At 37.3% G+C, this 13,934-nt stretch overlaps 1 protein-coding gene and 1 pseudogene across 1 annotated transcript; both read right to left on the bottom strand.

Moving 5' to 3' along the window:
- Positions 1-6,423: 6,423 nt before the first annotated feature.
- On the bottom strand, positions 6,424-6,801 carry LOC104215375 (protein phosphatase 1 regulatory subunit INH3). Its single transcript, XM_009765161.2, has one exon. The coding sequence runs from the start codon at positions 6,799-6,801 to the stop codon at positions 6,424-6,426; it is 378 nt and encodes a 125-aa protein (XP_009763463.2).
- Positions 6,802-7,547: 746 nt separating this feature from the next.
- Positions 7,548-8,453, bottom strand: LOC104215374 (acidic endochitinase-like; annotated as a pseudogene).
- Between the last annotated feature and the right edge of the window lie 5,481 nt (positions 8,454-13,934).

The raw sequence follows: 13,934 nt of genomic DNA, 5'->3' as shown, positions 1-13,934 counted from the left end.
ATATGGGTTCCTTATAAATTACCAACAGTTGATGGAAATAAATACTTCTTGACTTTGGTGGATGGTTTTTCTAGAATGACATGGTTATTTTTACTGAAGTTCAAGTCTGATGTGTGTGTAGTTCTAAAGTTCTTTATGTCCTATGGGAAAACTCAATTTAATAAAGTTGTTAAGGTAATCAGAACATATAATGGATTGGAGTTTGTTAACTCCACTTGTAATGAGCTGTTCAATAGTCTTATAGCTTGTTTGGCCAAGCTTCTTTTTGGCCAAAAGTGCTTTTTTTGGGCCAAAAGCACTTTTGGCCAAAAATAAGGTGTTTGGCCAAGCTTTTGGAAGGAAAAAAAGTGCTTTTGAGGAGAAGCAGAAGCAGTTTTGAAGAAGCAGAAAAAAGTAGTTTCTCTCCAAAAGCAGTTTTTTGAGAATCACTTTTGAGAAAAATACTTAGAAGCAATTTTTTAAAGCTTAGCCAAACACTAATTGCTGCTCAGAAGTAATTTTCAAACTAATTAGTCAAACAAAATCTGCTTCTCACCAAAAGTACTTTTGAGAAAAATACTTTTGAAGAAAAACACTTCTCAAAATAAGCTGATTTTTGCAGTTTGGCCAAACGGGCTATAGGATGGTTCATCAGAGAAACTGTGTCTATACTCTTCAGCAAAATAGAGTAGCTGAGAGAAAGAATAGACACATTCTAAAAGTTGCTAGAGAAATGAGATTTCAGGGTCATATACCTCTTAAAAATTGGGGGCACTGTGTTCTTGCTGCAGTTCATATTATCAATAGGATTCCTTCATCAGTCCTTAATGGCATCTCTCTTTTCCATAAGGTGTACAACAAACAACCATCACTAGATCACCTAAGGGTGTTAGGATGCATATGTTATGCCAAAGCAGTTCAAGAAAGGGATAAGCTGATGTCAAGAGCTATACCAGCATTAATGATAGGATATGCAGCAACTTAGAAGGGTTATGCGCTCCTAAATCTTACTAATCATTGTTTTTTTGTCAACATGGATGATGTTATTTTCAAAGAAAATGTTTTTCCATTTAGACAAGCAAGAAGAAAATATTCACCAATCTTTCTTTAGCCTGATACAACACCAGATTACCTTCTGCTGACAGAAACTCCACATGTACCTGACATGGGATACAATAATGATCATGACAATGTACTACCATAATCAGACATGGGAGATATAGTTGATGACACAGAAGCAGTTCTTAATGATGTTGAAGCTGCAGATGAAGGTACAGGAGAATCAGTTCCAACAGCTCAAGAAGCTATTGATCAAGAACAAGTGCAACATTCATTTCCTTAACCAGCTTCAACTGCTCCTCCAGTTATAGGGGATGAAATAAAATTATCCAGACCCAAGAATCCTCCCATTTGGATGAAGGATATTGTGTCATTCAATGTTTATGAGTATGTCCCTTATGCTATTGCAAACCATATTTCCTATACTGGAGTATCTCCTAAATACCTAGCCTATCTATCAGCCTTCTCCTCTATTGTCGAACCTACTACTTTTGCTGAGGCTAGTTAGATACTAGGTATATAGAAGTTATGAAAGATGAGATTGAGGCACTAGAAAGCAATCACACATGGGACATAGTTTCACTTCCCACAGGAAAGGTTCCAATTGGCTACAAATGAGTGTATAAAGTCAAATACAAGGCCTCAAGTGAAGTGGAGAGATTTAAAGCTAGGTTAGTAGCTAAAGGATATAGTCAAAAAGAGGAATTAACTACGAAGAGATATTTTCACCTGTTGTGAATATGGTGATAGTAAAAACTATATTGTCCATAGCTGCAGCTCAAAGGTAGCATATCCATCAAATATATGTGTACAATGCCTTTCTTCTAGGTGATCTCTTTAATGAGATCTATATGCAACTGCCACTGGGATTCAAAAGCCAGGGGGAGTCTCAGCCAGTATGCAAGTTTTTTAAATCCTTGTATAGCCTTAAATAGGCTCATAGGCAGTAGAATGAGAAGCTCACATAAGCATTATATCAGTTTGGCTTTACTCAGAGTCAATATGACCATTCTTTGTTCATCAAGAAGACCAATGAAGGTACTGTGATAGTACTAGTGTATGTGGATGACATGTTAGTTACTGGAACCTCCTTCTAGTTGATTGAGGAGACAAAGACAGCTCTACGACAAACTTTTAAAATTAAAGATTTAGGAGAGTTAAAATTCTTTCTTGGTATAGAGTTTGCAAGGTCTGCAGATGGAATTCTCATGCATCAAAGAAATTATGCTTTAGAGATCATCTCTGAGCTTGGCGTTAGAGAAGCAAAGCCTATAGCCACTCCACTAGAGGTCAATGTAAAGCTGACAAGAAAGGAGTATAATGATCATTTGGAGACTACAAGTAATACTATAAATGAACTATTACCAGATCCAGTAGTCCATCAAAGTTTAATGGGGAAGCTGCTGTATTTGACTGTGACAAGACCTGATTTAGCATTCAGTGTGCAAATGCTAAGTTAATTCCTTCAACAATCAAAAAGATCTCATATGGAGGCAGCAATAAGAATTGTTAAATATATCAAGAATCATCCAGGACAAGGTGTTTTGATATAAAGCAAAAACACAGGAACACTGGAGTCCTATTGTGATGCAGACTGGGCTGCAAGTCAACACTCAAGGAGATCTGTGATAGGGTTTTTGATCAAGCTAGGTAATTCCTTGGTGTCTTGGAAGTCCAAGAGGTAGACAACAATCTCTAGAAGCTCTCGCTGAAGCAAAATACAGAAGCCTAGCAGCCACAATTGCAGAATTGGTATGGCTAATAGGACTGATAAAAAAGATATGAGTTAAGGTTCAGCTGCCTGTAAACATTCACGGTAATAGCAAGGCAGCCATACAGATTGCTGCAAATCTAGTATTACATGAACGCACAAAGCGTATTGATATAAATTGCCACTTTATAAGAGAGAATGTGTTGAAAGGATTGGTTGCAACCAAGTATGTAGGTACAAGGGAACAACAGGTAGATTTGTTGACAAAAGGGTTGAGCAGAATTTAACATGAATATTTGAGTTCCAAGCTAGGTGTGTTTGATGTGTTTGCACCATCTAGCTTGAGGGGGATTGTTATGAAAAAGGTGACTTAATGTAGTATTACCGGATTAGGGGTAGTTTAGACTATTTAATGTTAGTTAGTTAGAGGTTAAATGGTAGTTAGTGGAGTGTATAAATATGGGTCATTTGTACAGTATCATTTCCTCTTCCTTTGCTCATCTTCCTCCTTCTCTTCTAGCTAGGGTTTGCTCCTCCAGATCCATAGATTTAACACCTTCCACCAATCCAGATATTCAATAACTCTATCCATTCAAATCAAGGGATCGAATCCATTCCCTGCCTTTTTATTACAGTTCCCCATTCCCGTTTTGATGTTCCTATTTTTTTTGGTTGTCTTTTCTTTCTTTTATGTTACTTCTTGTCCCGTTTTGTCAGTTTCTTTTGTTCTTTTTTTTTTTGTTAGTTCTTGGAGTTTCAATATTTCCAAAATATCAAAATTCTCATCTGACTCCTCTCTTGGTCTCCTTCAGCAACACTTTTACAACAAAGGTTATACTTTATGTGATAATTGTATTAAATAGTTTGCTCGACAATTTATTATCATGATAGAATTTTATGAAATCAAACCAAACGGTAGTACAATACACCCATCCTCTTAAAATTTTGGATACGCTTCTTCCGATAGCTATCGTTATGTATATAGCTGCTCATGGAAAGATATATCGCTGTTATTGGAAGAGACAAGAACTTGAAGGCAGTGACGATATCGATCATTACAAAGCTTCCAAAAAAAATAATCAAGTAGCTCATAAATGCCGCAATGTACCTGCATACTAAAATTTTATCTCCGATGTTTATACCGAACTAATAAATATATATACACAAGACAAATATCTTTCATACATGTATTTTTACCTACTGATATGTACTCTAATATGGTTTTAACTATTAATATTAACTGAGTTATTTAATTTAAAGTAAATAACAATTAACAAATAGTTACGATATTATCGGTGATGCTCTGTACCACGAGCCACAAGCTAGGTATCAATTTGGGTACGCAGAAGAATGACAGATAAGTTTTACATGGAATGCCATTTCCTGCTCATTTAAAAAAAAAAAAAATACTAACTCTGCTGATTCTGACAATAATGTAGGTAGAAATTAAATGGCTTGGCTCTATACGAGAATAACTAATAAGTATTTTATGTTAATTTGTGTGACGTAATTTGACTCGGAACAAAATTTAAGAAAGAATAAAGTCTTTTGAAACTTATAGTATAACAATTGTATGGTTAAAAGACTTTTATAACTTGTATGATCTTAAACATGTCATAATATTTGTATGATTATAATAACTTTCATTAAAGATAAAATAAGAAATTAAAAGTTAAATTATCTTTCAAGTATAGAAAAGCATTATTTTCTGGAACAAACTAAAAATAAAATAGCACATAAATAAACGTACAGAGAGAGTATACATAGTTGAAAACTTCATTTGTTATGTTTTAGCTTCTAATTTACAAAGAATACTGATATAGATATGTGGATACAAAGTATACATAGTTGAAAACTACCTCGATTTATGGGGAGAAATTAAAAAATAGTCAGATTTACAAGTGGTCATTCAAAAATAGCCACACTTTCAAAAGTAATTAAAATTTAGCCACTTTTCATTTAAAGATAAATCTGAGCGAAAACACTGTTCAAAACCCGGAAAATACGCCAGTATAATATGCTGGAGTTCCAACATAAGTATACTTGAACTCCAGCATATTATACTGGAGTTCCAGGATAAGTATACGGGAGCTCCAGCATAATATAATGGAGTTCCAGCATAAGTACACTAGAACTCCAACATAATATACTAGAGTTCCAGCAAATTATACCGGTCCAGTATAATATGCTGGAAGTTCATACACAAGTGCTCGTATCTCCAGTATATTATGCTGGAACTTTCCGTGTGTTGGAGTTCTAGCATAATATGCTGGAAGTTCATACACAGGTGCACCAAACTCCAATATATTATGCTGGACCGGTCTCTGTTGCAGCAAAATAGTGGCTATTTTTCAATGACTTGGCAAATGCTGACTATTTTTGAATGACTAGTCCGAAAACTGGACAGCCCGTGCTATTTTTACCGATTTATGCTGTTGGACTTGCCCAACCACTCGATTAATAATAAAGAGGCAAATTTAGGGGGAAGTGCACGGTTAGCCACTAATAACACATGTATTTACTTTTAAGCCACTGTTTAAAATGTCTTTAGTCTTTAGCCACTGCTTTAATAAACTTTAACTGCCCGGACAAAAATATCCTTCTGCTCATGTCCTTAACTTTTGAACTTGTAATTCTAAGTTCAAGACTTCAGGACTACATGTCCTTAACTTTTGAACTTGGAACTCTAAGTTCAGGACTTGAGGACTACTTGTCCTTAACTTTTTGACTTAATTTCAGGACTTCAGGACTATGTGTCCTTAACTTTTGAACTTAACTTCAAGACTTCAGGACTACACGTCTTTAACTTTTGAACTTGTAACTGTAAGTTCAGGACCAAGTGTCCTTAACTTTTGAGCTTGTTAGTCTAAGTTCTGGACCTATTGTCCTTAGCTTTTGGGCTTCTTAGCCTAAATTCAGGACCTATTGTCCTTAACTTTTGAGCTTGTTAGTCTAGGTTCAGGACCTATTGTCCTTAACTTTTGGGCTTCTTAGCCTAATAGCCTGTTTGGCCAAGCTTCTCAAGAGAAAAAAGTGTTTTTTTTTCCAAAAGCACTTTTTTTCCTAATTTGAGGTGTTTGGTCAAGTTTATTTGGGAAAAAAGTGCTTTTGGGAAGAAACAGAAGCAGTTTCAGAGAAGCAGAAAAAAGTAGCTTCTTTCCAAAAGCAGAAGCAGAAGCAGTTTTGGCTTTTCTTCTTACCTAAAATACCCTTAATAAAATATAGTATATACCAAAATAACCCTTAAACCTAATACTTAGGATATTAATTTATAAATATTTCTTTTTATTTTTAGGAAAACTTTCTAATATATAGTGACTTTGGGGATGACTACTTTTATATTTGTTGAAGGAATTTTAATATATTTAACTTATATTAAAAGAATTAAGTACTTTTTAATTTTATTTTCATATTTTACTTAAATAAAATGAATTTTTTTAATTATTGCATGTAATAACAAAATTTTGATATTATTTATTTACTTATAATATTAATTATTAAGTAAATCTATTCATGTCCTTATTCGTAATTTGACACTTAAAAGCACTTTCTAAAAAGCTTGGTCAAACACAAATTATTTCTCAAAAGTGCTTTTCAGACTGATTAGCCAAACACAAACTGCTTCTCTCCAAAAGTACTTTTTTCAAAAGCACTTTTGAAAAAAACACTTCTTCTTAGTCTAAGTTCAGGACTTCAAGACCTATTGTCCTTAACTTTTGAGCTTGTACCAATAGATCCTTCTTATTTGATTGATTCACATTTTCATCGTCATCGCTGTCATCCTCATCAAAAGGCTTTTCCTTGTGAAATATACAGCAAATCTTAGAGCTCTTCTTGTTGAGGAACTCGTTATCCACTGTACCTGGCTTCCATGAAACGCTCTTCTTCTTCTGTTTCAGTTTCAGAGTTAGGATTTCTGTTGTATGTTGCTGCTGCTGTTCGGACGACGATGAGGAGGAGGATTCCGATGAGTTGTTTAGGGTTAGGGTTATTATTGATGTTGTTGTTCTGGTGGTCGCCGGTAATGGTGATTGTCTTGCGCTTCTCGCCATTGTCGGGGCTCCGGTTCTATGGAAGAAAGGGTAAAAATGTCTTTTCATATTAATTTTAATAGAGTAGTGGCTATTTTTGCTCAACATTAGAATTGCTGGATAAAATATAAATACCACCTTAATTAGTGGTTATCCCACGCCATTTTCATGCAAATATATGCAGTTACTTGGGCTTAACTGATCTAAGTTTGACGTTGGATTGTTAATGGCCTGGCCCAAGGCGATCCTTTTGGTCCCTACAAGCAGTAGAGCCAAGATTTGAAGTTTTATCGGTTCAAAATTTTAACCCGCACCGACGGTGCTAGCTCCGCCACTGCTACAAGATACAAATTTAGTGTTTGGTGCTGAATTTAGCAAGTGTGAATATAATGACTATATATTATTGTCTCTTAGAGATCATGTATACTAGCGCTTTTGTCTTGCCAGGTAATTGCAAATCACAAATCTTATATAATTGACTAATTGTTCTCGGTATTGCCTGATAACCTAAGGAAATTCATTATCTGCTTCAAAAATCTACAAAACTTCTAATAATTTTAATAGGAAAAAAGACACACAAGTTCTGTTGTTTTGTGTTCTGCGGTAGGAGGAACCTTGACAAATAAAAGTAGTGCACGACTCATATAGCGAAAAATTATTTACATAATGTTCTATACATATATATATGGTTACAGATAAAAAGAGATGATATTAGATACATATGTATTTTTCCCGAGCACGTATACTAAAGAGACTTAACATATGGCTCACCATTTCAGACATTCATTCTTGATTGAAGAACTATAATTAGTCTGATCGTCATAGTATTTTGACCACAGCATAACTCCACCATACTTAGCTGAGCTTTTTATTTTTGGAAGAACTTGAGAAGTGAGATCATCAGCTGGAATAAATCCACTCCCCGCGGCTGCAGGAGCTGCTGGTAATCCCAGATAAATCTTTGTAGCTGGAATATCTGAAGTCCATTGTTCCCAAGCAGATTCAAGATTGTTAATATCACCAGTACTGTATTGACAAGGAGGATTGTTATAGAATTGAACCCAAACGTAATCGAAAACCCCTGTGTTTAATGCATTTCCAATCCAAGCATCAGGGAATGGACATTAAGGCGCTGCTGTTAAATACACCTTTTTCCCCATACTACTATATGCAGAAAGTGACTTGGCCAAAATATCCCAATATAGATTCGTTCCGCCTTCAATATCAAAGTCTATTCCATCCAAAACAGCATTGCCAAGAGGACGAGTGCTCGATTGTCCCCCTAAGAAGTTGTTCCAAAGATAAGTGGCAACGTCTCTAGCATCATCAGCAGAGGAAAGGTAATAAAATCCAGCTCCGCCTCCAATTGATAGGATTACATTTATTCCTTTTGATTGGCACGATTTTATGTCTGAACTTAATTTAGTGCACTCGCCAAGACTTGGATCACAATGACCAGCAAGATTTATCGTGGGTTGTTGGCCATTGCCAAAAGTCGCTAGAAAAGCTATGTTCACAATTTCATAGTTTCCGGTGGCACAAGTTTCTGCTAGAGTTCCTTCATTTGCATTTTGGCCCCAATAAATAGAAATTCCACCAGCATTACAAGAGCGAGCGAGTATCAAAATGGATAAGGAGAAGATTGGCATATATGATTTCATAGGAAGTGCCATAGTTCACAAAGATTTTGAAGCAAGTATTGTGGGGTAGACTAGAGAAGTAGTGGTGGTTGAATTGTGGAGAATGTGTTACGAGGCATTTATACGAGGGAGCATCTTTAGATAGAGGGCTCCTATTTTGTGCTTATTAATGGGTTTTGCTTCGCGGTAACGTAGTCCCTTTTTTATATGTATGAATTAGCAACAGTTTTAGCTTATGTTTTTTTATCCACAATAACGGTCCGTAGTCTCACAAACTTCTTGTCGTTGTCTAGTAGCTCTTGTCCACAACAAAAGTTACCAGTAATTTAGGGGCAGATGCAAGATTCTGAAACAAGTAATATAATGCACTTAGAAGCCCTTTGATGTAAGTAAATAATGTAAAGACCCTAAATAATCACAATTCACATGACAGTTTGATTAGATGCAATGATCCTCATGATTGGCAAATGCGGTGCTCCGAATTTTTCTAAGAGTGCAAAGTGTTAATTTACCAATCGTAAAGGTGTCGCTCGTATCCATGAAAAAAGAATGGATTTTATTCCGCAATATAGTTTGGAAAACTATATAACCGCTCTCAAAATAATAGCCAAAAAATATATATATTTTTTGTATAATATTTGTGTGTATATATATATTTTGTATGTTATTTACAAAAATTGTATAAATTTTATACACTTTTTCGGCTACAACAACAACAAAAACCCAGTAAAATCCCACCAGTGGGGTTTGAGGAGGGTAGAATGTACATAGACCTTACCCCTACTCCAAAGGGATAGAGAGGCTGTTTCCGGGAGACCCTCGGCTCAGAGACAATAGATCTGTGACAACAAAACTCGAAAAATAATATCAGCAACGTGAGAGACTGCAAATAAACGGAAAAGCAGTAACACAAATATTATGCAAAAGTGTGAAACAAAACATAAATCGCTAACAGGGCTAGACAAAATACTATCATACTCGTCGGAACAAAGAGAGAAACCGGGACAAAGGGGAAAACCGCTAGACAAAATACTTTTTCGGCTACCGAATATAAATAGTTTCTAGTGCGGGCTAAAAGTGATAAAATCCCTTTTGTTTTTCACCCAGTGTTCAGTATTCATATTTTGACTCGACTAAATTTGAATTTGTCACGAAAAATCTCATATTACGGGCTAAAGTTCTTCCTAACAAGGCGATTCCATACCCAAAACTCAAATCTAAAATCTGTAATTAAGGATGAAAGAATACTTACCTTCGTAATAATCCGTGTTGGCCAAACTATTGTTAGTACCACAAGCTATGAGAAACAATAAAAAGGCATATACATACGATGTTGGATGCATGGAGTACTAGACGCTGCACCAAGTGGTTTGAAAATTTTGACGTCAGGTCATGATAAAATGAACAACTACACCTCTTCAAAAACAATGCAACTGCGTACTATATATATCAGCATATACATTCAATACACAGGCCAAAAAATTAGTAATGTTAAAATATGAGTTAGTACATAGTTGTTTAATTTTGACGAAGCACGGAAATACTAATTAGTTGTTCTCCCAAGATATTGGGTAGTTGAACACAGATTATTTAATAAGATTACCACTTTTATAATGAAATGCCAACCTTGAAGAAACTGTTTTTAAGAGATACTCCTTCCGTTTCACTTTAGATGAGATAGTTTGACATGACACGTAATTAAAGAAAAAAGACTTTTGAGACTTATGGTCTTAAAAGTTTAAGGAATAAAAGTTTTATGAGGCTGTATAGGATAAAATATGATATGTCACGTGGCCGTCCAAAAAAGGAACACATGGAACCTAAGACGGGGGATGTCCAAGACCGAAGGCAATTGTTCCGTCTGTCACCGGAAAGAATAACGCTCATAAGGATGTAATAAATACTCCTCGCCTGGTAGCATTTAATAGAGAATATTCCATGGCATTAAGTACTATTGCCCGTTACAAAGAATTTGGCATTTATACTCACCGTTATATCTTCATCAATGACCATCATAATTGCATTAAAGAGGGGCACGATCCTAGTACCTTCTTCCCAAGACGTAGCTATAAATAGTGAGCTCAGCTATCATTGTAAGGACATGAATTTTCTGGAAAACTTATACTATACTTTATCCAAAGCTTAATACAATTTTATCCTCTTGCTTTTCTATTTCATTATTGTTGTGCCCGGAACCAGTGTGTTTCTGCCATTTCGTTTCCATCTCAAGGCTAAGTATTTCATATTTCTTTATCTATCTTATTATTTCAGAATCAAATTAATTCACTTGTCTAGAAACCACGTATAAATTCAACTGTACCATTTTACGGATAAATAGTTTGGCATCCACCGTGGGGCCTAGATAGTCGTGCAATTAAATTGATCCTTGCCTTTTTTTACAAACGTGTTTTGATTATTCTGTCTTAGAAAAAATCATAAGAAATGGCAGATAATGATATTAACAACACGCACAATTCCGAGATTCGAGGGGATCAGCCTCATTTCGAGGACTCAATTAGTGACACCCATGACGAGGGGAACGACACCACATCGGTGCATGGCATGCAATATCCTCGACATGTTCGGTAGACAACTCCCGATGATGCTGAGGAGGAACATGTCGTTGACACGGTAAGGGTTTTGCAAGAGCAACATGTGATCATTCTAGGACACCTCACGCGACAGGATAAAATTATGAAAGAGTTGAAGCAAGCGTTGTCGAGGGCTTCAAATAATGTGAATAGACGAGAGCCGGTTCCTCCCGATGCTCCTGCGAATCAAACAATGCTGAGGGTCGACAACAACACCCCGAGGGGAGAAGTTCGCTCCGATAGGACTGGGAGGAGCAGATTCGGTCCCAATAACAAAAAAGATCCCTTAAAAATGAATTCTTACGGTTTATAAGGGAAGTGAACACCCGCATGGACCAAATCTCGAACGCACCACCGGTACTGAAAGGACCGGACTCAAAGAAATATACTTAGTTACCATGTAAACCGAGCATAAAACCAGAATTAATTCCAAGGTGGTTTAAAATGCCCGACGTGCCAAAGTACGATGGAACTTCAGACCCTCTAGAGAATATTATCACCTATACAACGGCGGTGAAGGGAAATGATTTGGATCCTCACGAAATTGAATCTGTTTTGCTGAAGAAATTCGGAGAGACTCTCACGATGGGAGCCTTGACGTTGTATTCATTGTTACCCGAGCATTCCATAGACTCCTTTGAGATGCTCGCGGATTCTTTCATCAAGGCTCATGCCGGGGCCAGAAAAGTAAAGGCACGAAATGCCTACATATTCAGGATTGCGCAAGGAGAATTCGAGTTGCTACAAGAGTTCGTTACCCAATTCCAGAAAGAGAGAATGTTGCTCTTGGCTATCTCGGATGAATGTGCGGCTGAAGCATTCACCAAGGGACTGAATCCGAAAAGTGCAGATGCTTCCCAGAAACTGAAGGAAAGCCTACTTGAGTTTCAAGCAACGACTTGGGGCGGATGTCCACAACCAGTATAAATAAAAAATATGAATTGAAGATGATCAGGTTGGCTTTCCACCGTCGATCAAAGGACTGGAGAAGAACAGAGAAAAATCAAAAGTCGATTTCGACACGGACAGACGACCTTCGAGGGGCCGATTTTTGCCCTACAAACGAACCGAAAGCTGCGGCAGAGGCTTTCGGACAACGGACAGGTTTGCCATTGACAGAAGGACTGAGCGTAGTCGAAACAATAGATCGCTGCAGGATAAAGAAGCGTCAGGGTCACGGGATCCGAATGTCGCGGCAGAGGCTTTCGGACAGCGGACAGGTTTGCCATCGACAGAAGGACTGAGCGTAGTCGGAACAATAGATCGATGCAGGATAAAGAAGCGTCAGGGTCACGGGATCCTTCCTACCCCAAGCTATCAAAATACAATTTCAACGTCAGCATAGTAGAGTTGGTGTCAACCATGAGAAACATCAAAGAAGCACGGTTCTCAAAACCAATAAGATCTTATCCCAGCTAGAGAGATATGGTACGAATACCACGGGACGAATGGCTACCGGACTGGAACTGCCGTCATCTCCGGGAAGAAGGGCAACACTGTTAAAGAATGGTCATCTAATAGAATTCTTAAGTGACCGAGCTAAGAACAATCATGGTCGTAACCGGGACAATGCAAAATCCTTGAATGTAGGAAAATATCCCCCGCGCCAAAGAATCAACATGATCTTCGGAGGGAATGAAATCAACGGAGTCACCTTCTCGGCAACAAAAAAGACAAAATTATATATAACCCATAGCAAGATGCTCCAAAAAGTCACCGAAGACGATATCATTTTCACGAAGGAGGATGCAGACGGATTGCTGCTACCACACAATGACGCATTGGTAATTTCTTTAAATGTGCTAGATTTTAAAATTAAGTGTGTTCTAGTGGATCCAGGAAGTTCGGCTAACATCATATAATGGAGAGTATTGGAGCAAGATAAACTCACCGGAAGCATTATTCCGGCCACAAAACTCCTTGCCGGATTCAATCTCGCGAGCATGACTACCCGAGGAGAGATTTTGCATCCCAGAAACACCGAAGGGGTAAAGAAAAATAACTTTTTTCGAAGCGGTAGACGGTGATGCTGGATATAACATTATTCTGGAAAGACCATGGTTGCACGAGATGAAAGTTGTACCATCAACATATCATCAATTACTGAAGTTTCCAACGTCCGAGAGGGTTAAACAGATAAGGGTTGACCAATCAGCGGCAAGGGATATGAATGCAATTTCAATCTCCAGTAGCAAAGGAAAGGGACACACGGCATAGCAACTACAGGAACCGGCACCTACTCCCGAACTAGATGAAGTTAGCCCCGGGGCAGAAACGTCAGAATATTATCAGGTGCCGAGGTATTTCCAGGTTCCAGAAGAGAAGGATGCAACGAAATCCAGAGCAGAAGAGCTTGAGCAAGTTGCATTGTTCAAAGAATTCCTAGAAAGGAAATTCCACTTAGGGACAGGACTACACCCTGAACTCAGGTCTGGCTTTATTAAATTTCTTAAATCTAATGCCAATTGTTTTGCATGGTCGCATGCGGATATGACAGGTATCCCGACGGAGGTATCCGTACATAAGTTAAGTATGGACCCCAAAATACCTCCGGTAAGACAAAAGAAATGCCCTATTGCATAAGTCAGGAATAAATTCTTCAAAGAGGAGGTAACTCATTTACTTAACATCGAGTCAATTCGAGAGGTAAAGTATCCCGACTGGCTAGCTAATGTAATCGTAGTTCCTAAGAAGAACAATTTTTTTTGCATGTGTGTAGATTATAAAGATCTTAATAAGGCGTTCCCGAAAGACTCGTTACCACTACCAAACATCGATCAAATGATTGATACTACGGCCGGGCACGAGTTAATGAGTTTCCTTGATGCTTATTCCGGGTACAACCAAATTAAGATGAACCCGGGGGATCAGGAAAAGACTTCATTTATAACAAATTTCGATACATATTGCTACAATGTGATGA

This window comes from Nicotiana sylvestris, chromosome 8 (assembly GCF_000393655.2).
Source record: "Nicotiana sylvestris chromosome 8, ASM39365v2, whole genome shotgun sequence".
Classification (NCBI taxonomy): Eukaryota; Viridiplantae; Streptophyta; class Magnoliopsida; order Solanales; family Solanaceae; genus Nicotiana; species Nicotiana sylvestris.
This window is presented reverse-complemented; position numbering and strand designations above follow the sequence as displayed.

Bases quoted from the DNA above. Each gene is read 5' to 3' on its own strand.
- LOC104215375 (XM_009765161.2), bottom strand. From the start codon at position 6,801: ATGGCGAGAAGCGCAAGACAATCACCATTACCGGCGACCACCAGAACA.